Source organism: Melanerpes formicivorus, unplaced genomic scaffold, assembly GCF_026170545.1.
Source record: "Melanerpes formicivorus ecotype bairdi unplaced genomic scaffold, bMelFor1.0.p_v2 SCAF_41, whole genome shotgun sequence".
Lineage (NCBI taxonomy): Eukaryota > Metazoa > Chordata > Aves > Piciformes > Picidae > Melanerpes > Melanerpes formicivorus.
This window is the reverse complement of record NW_027142393.1, coordinates 1,112,492-1,128,761: the sequence shown is the minus strand read 5'-3', so window position 1 is coordinate 1,128,761 and position 16,270 is coordinate 1,112,492. Positions and strand designations below refer to the sequence as shown.

Sequence of the window (16,270 nt, the reverse complement as noted above, 5' to 3'; positions counted from 1 at the left end):
AGGTACAGGAGGTTCATGAGAGAGACACTGTGCCTAAACTGAGACCCAGACAAATTTTGCCCTTGTAGATGCCACCTGCCCTTCTCCTCAAAGATGTTGATGCTTGTGGAGGGGGTGGCAGAGCCACTTGTAAGCAGGTGCTTCCTCTGTGCAGTGGGCTGAGGGCTGCCTCCTTCGTCTGGCTCCCCTTTTCTTCTTCCCTTGCATCCACCATGGTCCTGCTTTTCAGCATTCAAAGATGAATCCAAGACTGTCTTGTTATGTCTGTGTGTCAGTGTAGTCTGGCCAGACCTATTGTAAGTGCCTGTTCAGCCCCTAGCAGAGGTATTACTGCTAGATGGGAAGTCACCAGGAGAGCACTGTGATCACTGACAGTTGGGTTGTTGAGCTCTTTCCAAACACTAATGAATAAGAAAGCCTGCCTGCGGTGAAGACGTGTGGAAGGAGAGTAGTTGTGCAAAGTTAATTTGGTGGTATTTTCACCATTTCATCAAATCCAGCTTGTCTATGGTCCTTCAAAGCAAGGCTTGGCAGGAGAAGAGGAGGAATGGCACTTATGAGATAAATCCAGGACTTCTGCTTTATTGCACTGACAGAACCAAATTGTTCAATCTGTTGCCTCATCTGTTTCTTGCCATAGCTGGGAGTTGTAAAGGTCAGGCCATCGCAGCACAAAGAATATAATGGTTACCATGCTGCATCTCGCAGTGTTACCAGCTGGCTAGTGCCCTTCTCCCATTGAACAGCCAGGCTCAGTCCCAAAAAGCCTAAGCAGCATCCTCTGCCTATTTTGGGACTGCGTCAGAGTCAGAAGTTTCCGAAGGTGGGGATGTGGGATGCCCAGCTAGGGCAGCGCTGCGGCTCCGCTCTGACATCCTGCGCTCTGCCTTCCCAGGGCTGCAGCAACCTTCAGCCTCAACTCCTCCTTATCGCCCTGAGATGTGCAACTTCTCTGTTCCCTGGACCTCTTTTTGAGGGTCTGCTTAGTAAGAAAATCACCTTACTGTTGGCTGTGTGTTTGAGGAGGTGTGAAGTGATGGAAGCCTCTAGCAGTCACCTCGACCCCCACCTCCTACTGCTGTTGGGTAGAGTGCCTGGGTGACAAAGATTTCATCCCACAAAGTCAAGGCTACAGCTGCTCTGCTTGTTATCCCCACGTGTAGGAGAATGAGAGCTATGGATATGGCTGTAAAGCATATAAAAATTATTGGGAATAGATCTGAATTAAGGAAGTAAGCAGTGGTATCATAGTATCAGTCAGGGTTGGAAGGGACCACAAGGATCATCTAGATCCAACCCCCCTACCATGGGCAGGGACACCCCACACTAGATCAGCCTGGCCACAGCCTCATCCAGCCTGGGCTTAAACACCTCCAGGGATGGGGCCTCAACCACCTCCCTGGACAACCCATTCCAGGGTTTCACCACTCTCATGTTGCAGGTAAATAGGTGTGGAAGACTTTCTCTGTTTAGATCTGATCATATGTGTGGTGCCTGATGTAATTATCTCTTTAGAAAATACCAGATGGGTGCACAGGCAAAGTAAAGGTGCTTTTGTCATCCTGCTGACCCTTCCTTGATTTTGGAAGGAGTCCTCTGACTCTCCAGCTCTTCTGTCTCCCTCTCTGTTTTCTAATGTTTTAATGACATGTTAAATGATGAAACGTGAATGGAGATTAGCTGCACACTCTTGGCAGTGTTTGACAAGACAAAATCAGGAGTAAAAGCCAGTGATTTCCTTCCTCCCAGAACTTTTATTAATCATTTTGCACCCTAACTATCCTTCTGCCCCCATCATAAGAGGGACATGGAGCTGGTGGAGCAGGTCCAGAGCAGGCCATGAAGATGATTAGAGGTCTTGAGAACCTACCCTGTGTGGACAGGCTGAGAGAGTTGGGCTGTTCAGCAGGAAGAAGAGAAGGCTCCAGGGAGACCTTAGAGCAGCCTTCCAGTACCTGAAGGGGCATACAAGAAGGCTGGGAAGGGACTTGTTACAAGGGCTTGTACTGCTAGGGTTGAGAGGGAATGGATTTGATCTTGAGAAGGGCAGATTTGGACAGGAGATTAGGAAGAATTTCTTTCCAGTGAGGGTGATGAGACACTGGAACAGGTTGCCCAGGGAGGTTGTCGATGTCCTGTCTCTGGAGGTGTTCAAGGCCAGGCTGGGTGAGGCCTTGAGCAACCTGGTCTAGTGGAAGGTGACCCTGCCCATGGCAGGGGGTTTAGAGCTAGGTATCTTCAAGGTCCCTTCCAACCTAAACCATTCTATGAATTTGTGAAGCTCTTACCTTTGCAGAAACCATCTTGGTGTCTTGCATCCTATTAAAACTGTGAAATTAGCTCCACTTTGAGGTGCCTCAACTCAATCTGTTCATCTTGGTTGGGTTTTGTCGTGTGTTGTCAGTAGGCATTCATGAAAGAGTTAAGTTACATGTTTTAAAGACAATGAAATGCAAAAGAATCCTTTCTCTTTAAGAATAATGAGAGGACAAACAAAGCAAAAAAAAAAGAGTCACCTGCTAGCAGGGTAGATGAGTTAGTGTGCCAGGCCATTCTGGGTCACCAGCATGTTTAGCAGAGACTGCATCAGTGCTTTGGCCTCCAAACACCCCTTAGGATTAGAATCATAAGAGTCAGAGAATCATTTTGGTTGGAAAAGACCTCTAGGTTGGGCATGGCGTAGGATGGGGAGGCATGGCCCTGGGCCTTCAGAAAGTAGGAGCACTTGGTTATGGAGTCACTGCAAAGATCAAACATCCTCTGTGTTACGGCTGATTGAGTGGGTTGAACCATGCAGCAACAACCCAGTGCTGTCCCTGGAGATTAGGGACTGCTGCCTCACACCTCTCGGTCTCAGTTCCAGTTGCTCACTTGGCAAATCAGAATGACACAGAAGATACCATTTCAGCAAAGTGTCTCTCATACTTCAGTGCTTTGTGTTCAGAAGCTGCAGCCCAGGTGAAAGCTGGGGGAAAAGACGTTGATGGGTTAAGTGAGTTTATCAGTTGCGGGTGGGTTTATGAGCTGTACTGGCTGCGTTTTGGGCACATCTGACAAGGCACAAACCTCCTCCTTGGTAAATTCTACTGGCTCAAACTTCTTTGGCTAATTACCCAATCTTTACTATTCAGTAGTTTCAATTTTCCCTGCTGTTGATATTCAAGGAATAGCAATCCCCATCATAAGAAGGAGATAGAACTGCAGAGTGAGTCCAGAGGAGGGCCACAAAGAGGGCTGGAGCACTTTTGCTATGAGGATAGGCTGAGGGAGCTGCAGTTGTCCAGCTTGGAGAAGAGAAGACTCTGGGGGAATCTTATATGTGGACAGCTTTTAAGTACACTTTACAGCAGTTCAAGCAGTTCCCTGGGCAGCCTGGTCCACTCTTTGAGAACTCTTTCACTGTAGAAGTTTTTTGCTGCCTTCCAGTATCTGGGGAACCCTACAGGAAGGACAGAGAGGCAATTTTCATAGGACAAGGGGGAATGGTTTAAGCTGTGGGAGAGCAGGGTCTTAGGAAAAAGTTCTTCAGTGTGAGGGTGGTGAGACTCTGGAATAGGCTGTCCAGGGAGGTTGTGGATGCCTTGGCCCTGGAGGTGTTAAAGGCCAGGTTGGATGAAGCCTTGAGCATCCAAGCCTAGTTGAGAGGTGTCCCTGCCCATGGTTGGGAGGGTGGAGTAGATGATCTCAAAGGTCACTGCCAGTCTAAACTATTGTATGAAAAGTATTGTCATGACTTGCTCTTAACTTCCAAAGATCAGAAGAAATACCCCAAGTCACTGTTTGACTGAAGCCTTTTGTGTTGCATTTCAACGCTTCTGCCCGTGAACTTCCTATGGGGGCAAACTGCTGCAGGTGCTGCGTGCTGTTGTACTCTGCGTGACACATCTCATCCTTCAGAATGCCCTTTAATTGTGATCCATTTGTTGTTCCCCCAAAGGTGCCATCCTTGGCAGATCAGAAACACAGGAGTGCATCTACTACAACGCTAACTGGGAGAAAGATAAAACAAACCGCAGCGGTATCGAGCCTTGCTACGGTGATAAAGATAAAAGGCGACACTGTTTTGCTACGTGGAAGAATATTTCTGGATCAATTGAAATTGTGAAGCAAGGGTGCTGGCTAGATGACATCAATTGTTATGACAGGTGAGTGAGTTTCCCCTGTGTGTTTTAAATACATTTGTGTTTTTTACACCATTTTGCTTGCCCACGAGTTTGGTTCCTCCCCTCTGCAAACAGGACTTGAGAGAAAAGAGCATAGTTATGTCAATAGTTAGCCTTTTAGGTGCAGGCACACATGACACATGCTTATTTTTCTGCTTACTTGCCTGTGTTCAGGGTCCTGATTCTATTCCAGTGCTTTAGCCTGGAGAAGAGGATGCTCAGGGTTGACCTTCTTGCTGTCTACAACTCCCTGAAGGGAGGTTGTAGCCAGGTGGGGGCTGGTCTCTTCTCCCAGGCAACCAGCACCAGAACAAGAGGACACAGTCTCAAGCTGTGCCAGGGGAGGTTTAGGCTGGATGGTAGGAAGAAGTTCTTCCCAGCAAGAGAGATTGGCCATTGGAATGTGCTGCCCAGGGAGGTGGTGGAGTCCCCATCCCTGGAGGTGTTCAAGAGGGGATTTGATGGGGCACTTGGAGCCATGGTTGGGTTAGGCATGAGGTGTTGGGTGACAGGTTGGACTTGATAACCTCTGAGGTCTTTTCCAACCTTAGTGATTCTATCTTGCAGAACAGCATGTTTTCACTTCTCTTATTTACTCACCATATATTAAACCCCCTGTTTAGACCATTCAAAATAGATTTTCCTAGTGACTTGAAATTGCCAAGCAGTACAAACGCAGTTATGGAAACCAGAACGCACAGTTCTGTAGCTCGCTTCTCCAAAGCCTTTGCAGTAGGAAAGCCAGCACTTCAACCACATATTAAAACCCAGGTGTCTATTAGATTCTTACTTTTAGACCCTTAATAATAAATTTTTCTAATGACTTGTTACTAAACCGTGCAAAAGCAGTTATTGAAACCAGGCTGCACAGTTCTGTAGCTCGCTTCTCCCAAGCCTTTGGAACATGGAAGTCAGCATTTTTGTATCTGCTCTTCAGAGAAATCTTTTCCCAGTCTATTTAAAAGCTCACCTCGGTGGCAGCTTTAAGAGAGATGGAATAGTCTAAAATTCCAGTCAGTTTTTTTATAACAGATGGTCTAGCAAGTACCCATGAGCAGTAACAGCAGGACTTGGGGTTTGTTAGATGCTGACTGAATAAAGGTCATGACTCTCTTAAGCAATGATATTCTGCTTCTTTCAAGTACTGCACCAAGTTTTTAATTGTCCAAACCCAATTATTTTCTTGATTCTCTACCTTTCCAAACAAAAAACACACAATAAATCTTCCTTAAAGTATTTTTAGATACTATTTTTAGCAACATCTTCGAAATCTTTCTGGGTTTCTTTCTTACATGTTTAATGAGCAGAAGAAATCCTTACATTCATTTCTGCCAAATCAGGTTTTCCCCACACACTAGGATGTTTTCTCCTTTAAGGCTGAGGTGAACAGTTCTGATTTAGCTGTTTGACAAATAACCAGCAAAGCTGTTTGCACAGCATGACTGGAATTCTGCTATGCTAGAAGAAGGACACTTACAGAAATCAGATTTGTTTTTACTAGTATCTAGTAACTCTTCACTCATTCAGGATGCAAAACCCCTACTTCGGTGGGTTTTGATCCATTCTTAGTTGTAGCTCTGCAGAAGTGGAATTGTTTGCAGCTTCTGAAGTATGTTTATTTCTGCTAAATGTCAGGCTTGAAGGTCTATTCTGTTCTCTACTCTCTGGTCTATTCTGTTCTCTACTCTCTGGTCTATTCTGTTCTCTACTCTCTGGTCTATTCTGTTCTCTACTCTCTGGTCTATTCTGTTCTCTACTCTCTGGTCTATTCTGTTCTCTACTCTCTGGTCTATTCTGTTCTCTACTCTCTGGTCTATTCTGTTCTCTACTCTCTGGTCTATTCTGTTCTCTACTCTCTGGTCTATTCTGTTCTCTACTCTCTGGTCTATTCTGTTCTCTACTCTCTGGTCTATTCTGTTCTCTACTCTCTGGTCTCTACTCTAGAAGAGTGCCACAAAAAAAGGGCTTTTAGGATGTGACTATGTTTGCCAATTTCAAAGTGGAATTAGGTTCTTCAGCACTGTTACTCTGGTAGTTCCACATGTATCTTTAAACAGCCTGAAAAAACAGAGCTACATTATTCCTAGCCAAGAAAACAATCTGTGAGAAGGAATAAAATGTAGGAAGGACAATGAAGAAATAGCTGACAACTTGGGAGCTCTGAGGCTATATTAACTGCTTTGTCATAAGAATGTGTGCTGCTGTGTTTTGTAAATATCCTTTAGACTAAAAATTATCTCTGGGAGTGAACAGTGATTTATTAAATGAGGAGTTACAGTGTGGTCAACTCCAAACATTAGCAGATGAAGAGCATTAAAGAACAATACTTGGTGGAAGTTGCAGTGCAGTTGTCATAGCTAGGTCTGTAAAATAAACCTCATTTTCTGAAGAGGAACCTAAAGCTTGTGACAACCTTCAGCTGTATTTAAAATCCTCACTTAGCAGCCTTCCAGTGTTTGAAGTGGGCTACAGGAGAGCTGGAAAGGGACGTTTGAGAAAGGCATGGAGTGACAGGGTGAGGGGTAATGAGCAGGAAGAAGCTGGATTTAGGTGAGATATCAAGGAGAAATTTTTCTCCATGAAGGGTGGTGAGGCACTGGATCAGGTTGCCCAGCAAGTTGTGGAGGTTCCAAGCCTGTAAACGATAAAGCCCAGATTGAATATAGCCCTGAGCAACCTGCTCTTAGTGGGAGGCGTCCCTGCTCATGGCAGTGGGGTTGAATCTAGATCATCTTCAAGGTCTCTTCCAATTCAAACCATTCTGTGATTCTATGAACTATTCCTGCAGGATTGTCAAATTCTTTCTGATCTCCAGTGCTCTTCTACCTGACACCTGTTTTGTTTCCTCACTTAACTAGTTTCAGCTTGCTTGTTTCCAGAACTCCTTTCCTGCAGTTAATGCAGTGAGTGAAATCAACCCTGTCCCTGAACATAGTGCAGGCAGGGGGAATTGTAGAAATTTAATACTTTTTCTCCTTTAAAAAGAAAATTTAGGACTTCTGGTTTCCAACCCATGCAGGCTTGCAGTATGAGCTTATAGTTAAACTCTAGGCATTGGATCATTTGTGTATCCTATTCAGATCATGATCTGTACTTCAGTATCCTGTTGGTGGTTTTTGCCTTAAAAATAGCACAAATGTGCTTGCTGAGTTTAAATGATACTTCATTGCCATGTAAAACAGCAAACACTTCTGTTCCTTCAGATCCCTGGAGGTGTTCAAGAGGGGATTGGATGTGGCACTTGGTGCCATGGTTTAGTCATGGGGTCTGTGATGACAGATTGGACTTGATGATCTTTGAGGTCTCTTCCAAACTTGGTGATTCTGTGATTTAACTCTTGAGTGCTAAATCTGAGCCTGATCTAGTGTGAGGTGTCCCTGCCCATGGCAGGGGGGTTGGAACTAGATGATCCTTGTGGTCCCTTCCAACCCTGAATGATACTGTGATACTAAATTATCCTGGATGATATAATGAAGTTCACTTCAAACTTTGGAGATGAGCATGTGCTTTCTCTTGAACAAACAAAAACCAAAACACCCAGCCCAATTTAAGATTATTAATGGTTTAATTATTATTATCTTCACTAGAAATGACTGCATAGAGAAGAAGGACAGCCCTGAGGTCTTCTTCTGTTGTTGTGAAGGCAACATGTGCAATGAACGCTTCTTCTACTTTCCGGAGATGGAGGTCACACAACGTAAGTCAGCCCCACACATTGCTGAGGGAGCTGCTTAGAGTTCAGAAATACTTCATTTTATGCATGTTTTCGAGGTGGTGGTGTCAGGTTTTGCTGCCAGAAGGTTTCTGATCCCCATGTGATAGTGCACTCTGTGTGCTCACATGAAGAGAACCTACTAAATGGCCAGTTCATTTCTCCCATTTTTGGAATGTCTCTGTACTAGAAGTAATTTGAATAGATAAAAGATACTTCAGCTCTTTTCTAAGGGTGAGAAGGAAGGACAATCCCACATAATTGGCTCTTAAGATACAGAAGGCATTCTCAAATCTTACCTTAGGTAAAATTCTATCTATAAATCCTTGTGCTAAAAGCCAGGTCACCCTTCTGTGCCTGAGCCAGCCCATGGATGCTCTTCCTTTTGAAACAATGCTTTCACTATTTCTTTAATTGGACCTTTGAATTTCTTTCTAAATTGACACACTAACCTTTTATAAAGGGGATGGAAAATTTCCTCCCAGGTTACAAGGAAAATCACATTGCCAGGCTTAACCAATAATTGTTTTAAAAACCAATAGCTAAAAGATGATTTGATTATTCTTGCATATCATCTTCCAGCCAAGAATCTAATCTTTGCTGGAAAACTGAATAATGTTAATAACTGAACTGAAAACAGCAAGTGTCTTGTGTACCAAATAGCCAGAGGAAGTTGTTTATGAAATTGAATAACATTTTCTATGAGATGAAAATAGCTTTGGTTGACCCAAGAGGTACTCTTGTCATTTTTGTGGGTGATGCTGCTGAGGCAGTCATTGACCTTCTTCAAATGCATGAAACCTCTTTGGCTGCAAGGGTCTGTACCAGCTGCTTCAGGAGCAAGTAGGCTGGATGTTAGGAAGAAGTTCTATACAGAGAGTCATTGCCCATTGGAGTGGGCTGCCTGGGGAGGTGGTGGAGTCCCCATCACTGGAGGTGTTCAGGAGGAGACTTGCTGGGGTGCTTGGTGCCATGGGTTAGTTGTTTAGGTGGGCTGGATTGGTTGATAGGTTGGACACGATGATCTTGAAGGTCTCTTCCAACCTGGTTTATTCTATTCTATTAAATTCTCCAGAGCCTTTCTGGAGGTTGTATGGAAGTGTCTTCAGCTAGAGAGATTTTTACCTTCATCACTTCCAGTGCATAGAAATGTTGGCAGGTTATTTCTGCCCCCTTCGACTGATAATGACATCCTATGCTCTATGTGCCAAAGAATAAATCTCTCTATTGATTCTTCTTTCACAGCATTCTTGCAATCTCTGTAACATACAAACACCTCTGATGTGCTTTGGGTAGGCAGAGCTTAGAAGTACAAAACAGTCACGTGCTGGTGTGTGAATTATGGGGATTAAAGTTATTTCTGTGCTCTCCAAAATGCTGCCTTTTAAATGTCTCTTTGTATTTGAGTACAAAACTTAATCAGCTGTTGTCAACTTGGTTTAGAAAATCAGGACACTAGCCACTAAAAGCACTGGATGATTTTTGTTTTCTGAAAGCTCTTTCTTTTCTCTTTTTTTTTCCCTTCAGCAACTTCCAATCCTGTTACACCTAAGCCACCTCTGTTCAATACCTTGCTGTATTCATTGGTGCCTATAATGGGAATTGCAGTGATCGTGCTCTTCTCCTTTTGGATGTACAGACACCACAAGCTGGCATATCCTCCAGTACTTGTTCCAACCCAAGTAAGTTGCTTCATTTATGATTTGGGGTTTTTTGGACTAGGAAAACCATGTTCTGAAGGGGCAAGAACAGGGTGGTCATCTGTCATGTGGCTAAGTCTTCTATTGCGTTCCTGGTTTAGAGGTGCTGATGCCTCCTAGGTGGAAGAGGAGAAAGATGAAGCTTCACTTAAATAGCCTTATCTCCCTTAACTGGTATTTGATGAATGTGTGAACAACTGCTTAATGTTTTTACTCATGTGTGTGGGAGGAGAAGCAAAATGTAAAGCATCAGTTGGTGAAGGTGCAGCATTGTTGGACAGCTATGGGAAGTTTGTATTCCCACCTAGTTAAAAGGACTAGCTGTCTGAAAGTTGTGTGCTCAGGTTGAGCTTTATATAGTGCTTAGATGATGATGAAAATGGAGAGATGCCAGTTCATGATGGCAATCTGCAGTGAATAGAAACCAGGAGCTAGTAGAAGCTTAGCTATTAAAAGGCATAGAACTGGGAGCAGGTACCAGTTAAAAGGGATGTAAAGAAAATCTCCTGTTGAAGCATAGTTCTAGGGCTTAGCTCAGCTGGTGGCCTCATTTTTTTTCCTGTTCCTTGTTTATGTATTTTGTGTTTTGTCTTAAAATGTTTCAGTTTAAGCAGTGTTGGTGTTGTACTTACAAAATATTGTGAGGTTGTGGCCCCCAGATTTGAAATCGGCTGTGTTGCATCAAAACCAAACCTGAATGTGGCTGGTTCCTCCTGTTCTCAAGCTCCTCCTGATCCTGTAGGTGCAATTCATGTTAATACTGGAATCACTCTTCCTTCAGTGATGTCTAGAGATTTAATTGAGATTAGAGGGCTTCTATGAAAAGAGTTAAGATGACAAACTCTTTGCACTGAGGTAGGAAAGGAGCGGAACAAAATGTGGTGGTGAAAATGAAGACGACAACATGCCCAGGTCCCACAGACCTTAGGAACTGAGCTTCAGTTTCCTAACTCAGTGCAGTGACCACTCAGAATGCATTGCCTTGCATGGAGTGATGATGTGGTTTATTTATGATTAAAACAATTTCAAACAGTTGTTGGTTTTGGTAGGACTGCATTTAAAAAGGATTTACAGGTGTTTGTTCTTCCAGCTTCCGGGATACCTTTGGTGTCACTGCGTGGCTGCAGGGCTGTTCCAGGAAGCAGTATTGCTTGTGGCTGATAAAATGGTTTTGGTTTCAGTTTCATAGTAATAGATAAGTAAAATTTGAGGGGAGGCAGTGAGCATATGTTCTTGCCAAATGAATAGAACATAATTTAGAGGAAAAAAGTATGTTTCCTGTCCTTGCAGAAAGTATTGCAGATCCTCAAACTTCAGGCAATCTGTTAGCATAATTATTTCATCCATCTCGGAGTTTTTTATGTATTTGGGATTTTGCAGCAACCTAGAAGCCTGCACTGTAAGATCAAATTCAGAACTCCTCGTTGTGTGAGTAACTGCAGCAAGTGATTTCCTTTCTAGACAGAAAAAAAGCCAAAACAAATAGGGGACAAAATGACCGAAAAGGAAGCAAATGCTAAATGCGTGCGAGATCACCAACCTGGGTGCTGATATTGTGCCTCCTTTCCATTGCAGCTCTCTTCTTGCATGGTTTATGTTTGGTACAGGAGTGGACACGTCACAGATTTTTAATAAATAGGGTAATGACCTGTTTTGTGAAGGCTCAGATGCTATCTGTTGGGATAAGTATACGTTGGCGCTTGAGCTCGTTATGGTGTAATAACGCTTTCTTATCTTGTGGTGAATAGGCATTAGGGTTTGATGTGGAAAGGCAGGAAAAGCTACTTCTGCTCGAAACAAGAAATGAAATCCTTATGGAAATGGGGTGGATGAATATTCTCCCATCTGCAACAGAGCAATGTTTCCCACTTTCTGTTTGCTGGGAGCTGACTGGAAGGGGAGGCAGAGGAGGCAGGAGAAGAGGGGAAAGCACGAGCGATTTTTTTACAACCCCCAAACAAACATTTAAGTACTTCTGCAATTAATATATTTGATATTATTTTTAATCATTAGAGCGTGAGGCAAGTGTGGGGGCTAATGGATTCTTTTCTAAATCTTTCTGTGGCAAATGGTAGAGTGGCTTGGGTCAGCTGCACAGCAGATGCTCCCTAGAAAACGGGGATTTCTCTGTGTGAGTAGAGAGATAAAAGTTATCTCATTTTACCCAGTTTATTCCCAGGAGGCAATGGGAATGCTGAGGTGCAGCATGCCCTGGGATTAATCCTCCTGTCAGTGAAAATTAAAGGAGAGATGAGGAATATGCAAAAGATGAAAATGAAGAAACGCCAAAGAATGAGAACTTGGGGAAGAATTAGGAGAGATAAGTAAATAAAAAATGAGAGAGCAAAAGAGAGAGAAATTGTTTGGAATAGTTCAGACAAAGGAGGCAATTTGCTGGAAGACAATTTTGAACCTGTGGTGGAATCTAGAGGACAAACATCTGAGAAATTGCAAACAGCTTCATTTTCTTTTGAAAGTGAAATGGTTTCACGGTCTGTGCACGGATCAGGCAGGCAGTTCCACACAGCCCGAGCTCGGGTCACAGCCACGTGGATTAACTGAACTTTACCTTCCCTCTGACTGGGCAGATAATGATTTTTAAATTTCACAAAGCAGAATTCGTTTGCAAGCCTGGTTTAAGACTGGAAAGCAGTAGATATTTGTCTTTGCTCTTTAGGTGTTTGATTCCTGCTTTCTTTCAGATATTTGGGTAGAGAAATTGAGGAGGTTATTAGAGCAGGTAGCTGCTGAGGTGATACTTGCCAGCATCTGAATCAAAAGTGCTCAGGGGATCCTGAGGGATGTGTCCAGCATGGTCACAGCAGAGCTGAGTGCTCCCAGGTGGACCTGGCTTTGCTCCTGCTGCTCCATTAGTCCTGGCTCAGAGGTGGACCTGTCCTTGCTCCGGCTGCTCTGTTAGTCCTGGCTTCCCTACTTCTCTGCCTCTTGTTTATGCTGTTAGCAGCATGCCTCACTTGACTGTGTGGGGTGCTGTCTAGTTAAAGCTGTCAAATGGCATAAAATCTGTCACTCTTTAACTTCTTAAATGAGTTATTAAGGCCTGCAGTTTGCTCAATACATCTGTGTATATGCAAAAGGGCTTGCAGGAACTATTTCATTTTCTTATTTATCGTTGATTTAATCAGACAGCAAACATTTATTCTTAGGGCTGATCACATTCACCAAGAACTGGATGCTTGCTTTAAATACTTGACCCTGTCTGGTTCTCAGAGAGAATTACTCTCCCCCAGTTAATTTTCACTCACGGGCACCAGGTACACTGAAAACGAAGCAGCGCTGCCGGTGCACACAAAGGTTTTCGCTCCCTGACGAGATGCGGCTGAGATCTCCCCGCAGCGTCCTGCTAATGTTCCCAGCAGAACTATGAATGTGGATGGCAAGGAGTTGATATGTTTTGCTCATTTAACTTTAACATCTCTTGAGCTTGGGCCAGAGTTGTCAGTCAATGCTAATTGCAACTGTGGTGTTACCACTCTGTCATCTGATAGATAGGACCGTAACCTATTTTATGGCATAACTTGACACAAGCAACACTTTTGGGTTTTATCAGTTCACAGAGCTGTGGCTCCAAGCATTTTCCATCCCTACTGTGCTAAGACACATTAACCTCTTGTACTTTTTGTTGAGTGCCCAAGTTATGAATATCTTACTGGATCACAGAGTTGCTTTTTTGGTTTTGTGGTGGTTTTAAAAACAGAGTCATATGTTGAGAGGGTTGAGGGGGGAAAAAAAAAAGCTTTGCAGATTCACATAATGTCATTTTTCTTCATAACCTATTTTTGTGCTTGCTTCTGAAACATTTCGAATCACTCAGGTCAAAGATGCTTGGTGTTTTTAATGACTGAGCTCAAGGAAGCCCTGCTCTGGGCCTGTTTGGTGTTAGCCAGAGAATTGAAAGACTTGGCATGGACAGATCCCACTGCTGCTGCCTCTTAGTGTCCATAATAGCAAGCTTGGAATTGAATTCCTTAGGAAGGAGTTGCCATTCCTTCTTCGGAGAGGAGGTTTGCACATGAAAAATATGACTACATCTTCTGCTTTTAACCTGAAATAGAATCATAGAATCCTTTTGGTTGGAGAAGATCTTTCAGATTACTGAGTCCAACCATTTTCTAACTCTCTGAAGTCTGATGCTAAGCTGTGTCCCTCAGCACCCTATCTCTGACTTTTTCAAACACCTCCAGGGATAGGGATTCAGCCATCTCCCTCAGCAGCCTGTTGCAGTGGTTGAGAACCCTTTCAGGGAAAAAGTTTCTTCTGATAACCAACCCAGAGCTGTGCAGCTTGTGGCCATATATCACTTCCTTGAAGCATTTCACCCAGTATTGCCTGTATTTAGCACAGAAATCTTTTATGTGCTAAACAGTTGGCAGGTTTAGGTTTGCTGGGGATTTGTGTGAGGTTTTTTGTTTGGTAGGTGTGGTTTCTTTAGCCCCATGTGGATGAGCTTCACTGGTCCTGTATATAGGAGCAACATCACATGCCATGTGAGCCAAGCGTTAAGGGTGATTGAGGCATATCTCAGATGTGATGAGGTATTGATGTTATCAGTCCTCTGGTCTCAATCTTTTTGAGCATCAATAAATGCTGTGGGATTTTCTGTTCTTTTGTTTCATTCACTACCATGATAGTCTGTTCTTAAGTGTGCCTTTTCCTGAAGACTCTCAAGCCTCTTCTCTGGACACCTTCCATCATCTCCAGATCCTTCCTGTAATAGAGGCTCCAGAACTGGACACAGTACTCCAGGTGTGGTCTCACCAGGGTGGAGCAGAGGGGCAGAATCACCTCCCTTGCCCTGCTGGCTGTGTTTCTCTTGATGCAGTCCAGGATCTGGTTGGCTTTCTGGGCTGCAAGTGCTCACTGCTGGTTCCTGTTGAGCTTCTCATCCACCAGCACCCCCAAGTCTCTTTCCTCAGGGCTGCTTTCCAGCCAGTTACTGCCCAGCCTGTATTTGTGCCTGGGATTGCCTCGACCCAGATGCAGGACCCTGCACTTGCTCTTACTGAACCTCATGAGGTTGGCTTGTGCCCACCTCTCCAGCCTGTCAAGGTCCTTCTGGATGGCCTCCCTTCCCTCCAGCCTGTCTGCTGCCCCACACAGCTTGGTGTCATCAGCAGACTTGCTGAGGGTGCACACAGTGCCACTGTCCATGTCGCCAGCATGAGCTGAATAAAGATGAACTATCCATCTCCAGCAGTGGCAGATGTAAGACATGCTCTGAACTGCAGGTCTGACTGTGTGTGGCAGTGGAAAAAACAAATTCTGTGTTGGAAAGTGAGGAAAAGAACATAAACCAAAAGAAGGGCTGCTTTTTGCTGCAGTTTTTAACCTCAGACCTGTGGTCTAACCCTCCAGCCTTGTGCCAAGGAATTTGGTGAGCATGTGTGTGTGTGTAACTTGAATGGTTTGTTTTACAAACACACAAAAGTAAACAGTCTCCCAGGAAAGGTTTTATGGGTGGCATTGGGAAAGGTTTGATTTATTGGGTTTTATTCTTTAACTTTCAGCACACCAACAAATCGACCTGGTGGACTTAAAAATGTCTGGGATGTTCTTTATCCCTTTGTCACGCTAGGAAAATCAGTTGGCTGCTGAGGAAGGAAGAAGAAATTAAATCAAGGGCTCAGGATTTTCCATTTCTGTCTTCCAGTCACAGTTCCCCCCCCCCCCCCCCCCCCCCTTGTTGCTGTTACAGATATTTTAATAGAAACATTACAACACTTGAAAAATGAGGGCTGAGAAAGGGAGAGGATTTTTCATAATGCCTTATTCCAAACCTAGGAAGATTAATAACTGTTTCAAAAATCTGTGGAGGAGAAGCCAGCTGCTGGTATGAAATGGGGGAAAAAAAAATGATGGATCCACAAAGAAAAACCAGAAAGCTGAGAAACAGGAGGGATTCGAAATAAAGAAGGACTGAGTCAGAGCTTGGGGCTGGCTAGGAAGGAGTTAAGGTCCATATCAGTGGTTAATGAATGATTAACATATAATGAGTGGCAGTTTGGGGATTGAAAAGGAGTAGCTGCATGATCTCAAGCTTTGGACTGCCTGGTGTGTGCAGATTTCACCTTCTCTGATACTGTGCTTCGTATCTGCAGGGCTAAGGAGAATTTCTTCTATAGCCGATTCCCGTGGCATGGTGCAGGAGAAAGGTCTGGTGCTGTCCTTTGACTGTAGTACTGTGAGGTGGTGTGAAGGAAAAGAACCGACAGGCACAGGGATGCTGAGAATGCAGTTGGCAAGCTGTTATAGATAAGGAGTCCTTAATGTGCAGTAGGTAAATAGCTGGTGACTGGGCCTCTGTTTTCTTTCTTTGAGAATTCATGGCCTATTATAATACAAGTAGTTCCTTGAGAAGTCTTTAACTGAGGGAAGAATTTTCAGGCCAAACAATGGAGCAGCAAGTACCTAGTGATGTGTGCTTGTTCAGTGCTAAACATCCAGAACTTGGGTTCTAAATCTCGATAGGTTTTGAATAAAACCCAGAAGTTTCTTTTGAAGTACTTCCTGAAGCTCCAGTTTGCTTTCAGAATGAGCTGTCTCAGTTTAAATAACCCATAGATGCAGCTCTATTTATTTAAATCTTCAAGAGGTAAGAAAATACAAACCCAGGTTTGGGGTCACTTATCCTGAATGGCAGCCTGAAGAGAGCTTTGTAATTAAAGCACAATTAA

General features: G+C 43.8%; 1 protein-coding gene across 2 annotated transcripts in view; it reads left to right on the top strand.

Annotated features, from left to right (window-relative positions):
* The window catches only part of ACVR2A (activin A receptor type 2A), an 82,733-nt gene that overhangs the window by 38,544 nt on the left and 27,919 nt on the right, over positions 1-16,270 (top strand). For both annotated transcript variants that reach the window (XM_068158688.1, XM_068158687.1), the window contains exons 2-4: positions 3,938-4,145; positions 7,751-7,860; positions 9,403-9,557. In XM_068158688.1, the coding sequence (XP_068014789.1) occupies positions 3,938-4,145; positions 7,751-7,860; positions 9,403-9,557 (473 nt within the window). The remainder of the gene's footprint in view (positions 1-3,937; positions 4,146-7,750; positions 7,861-9,402; positions 9,558-16,270) is intronic.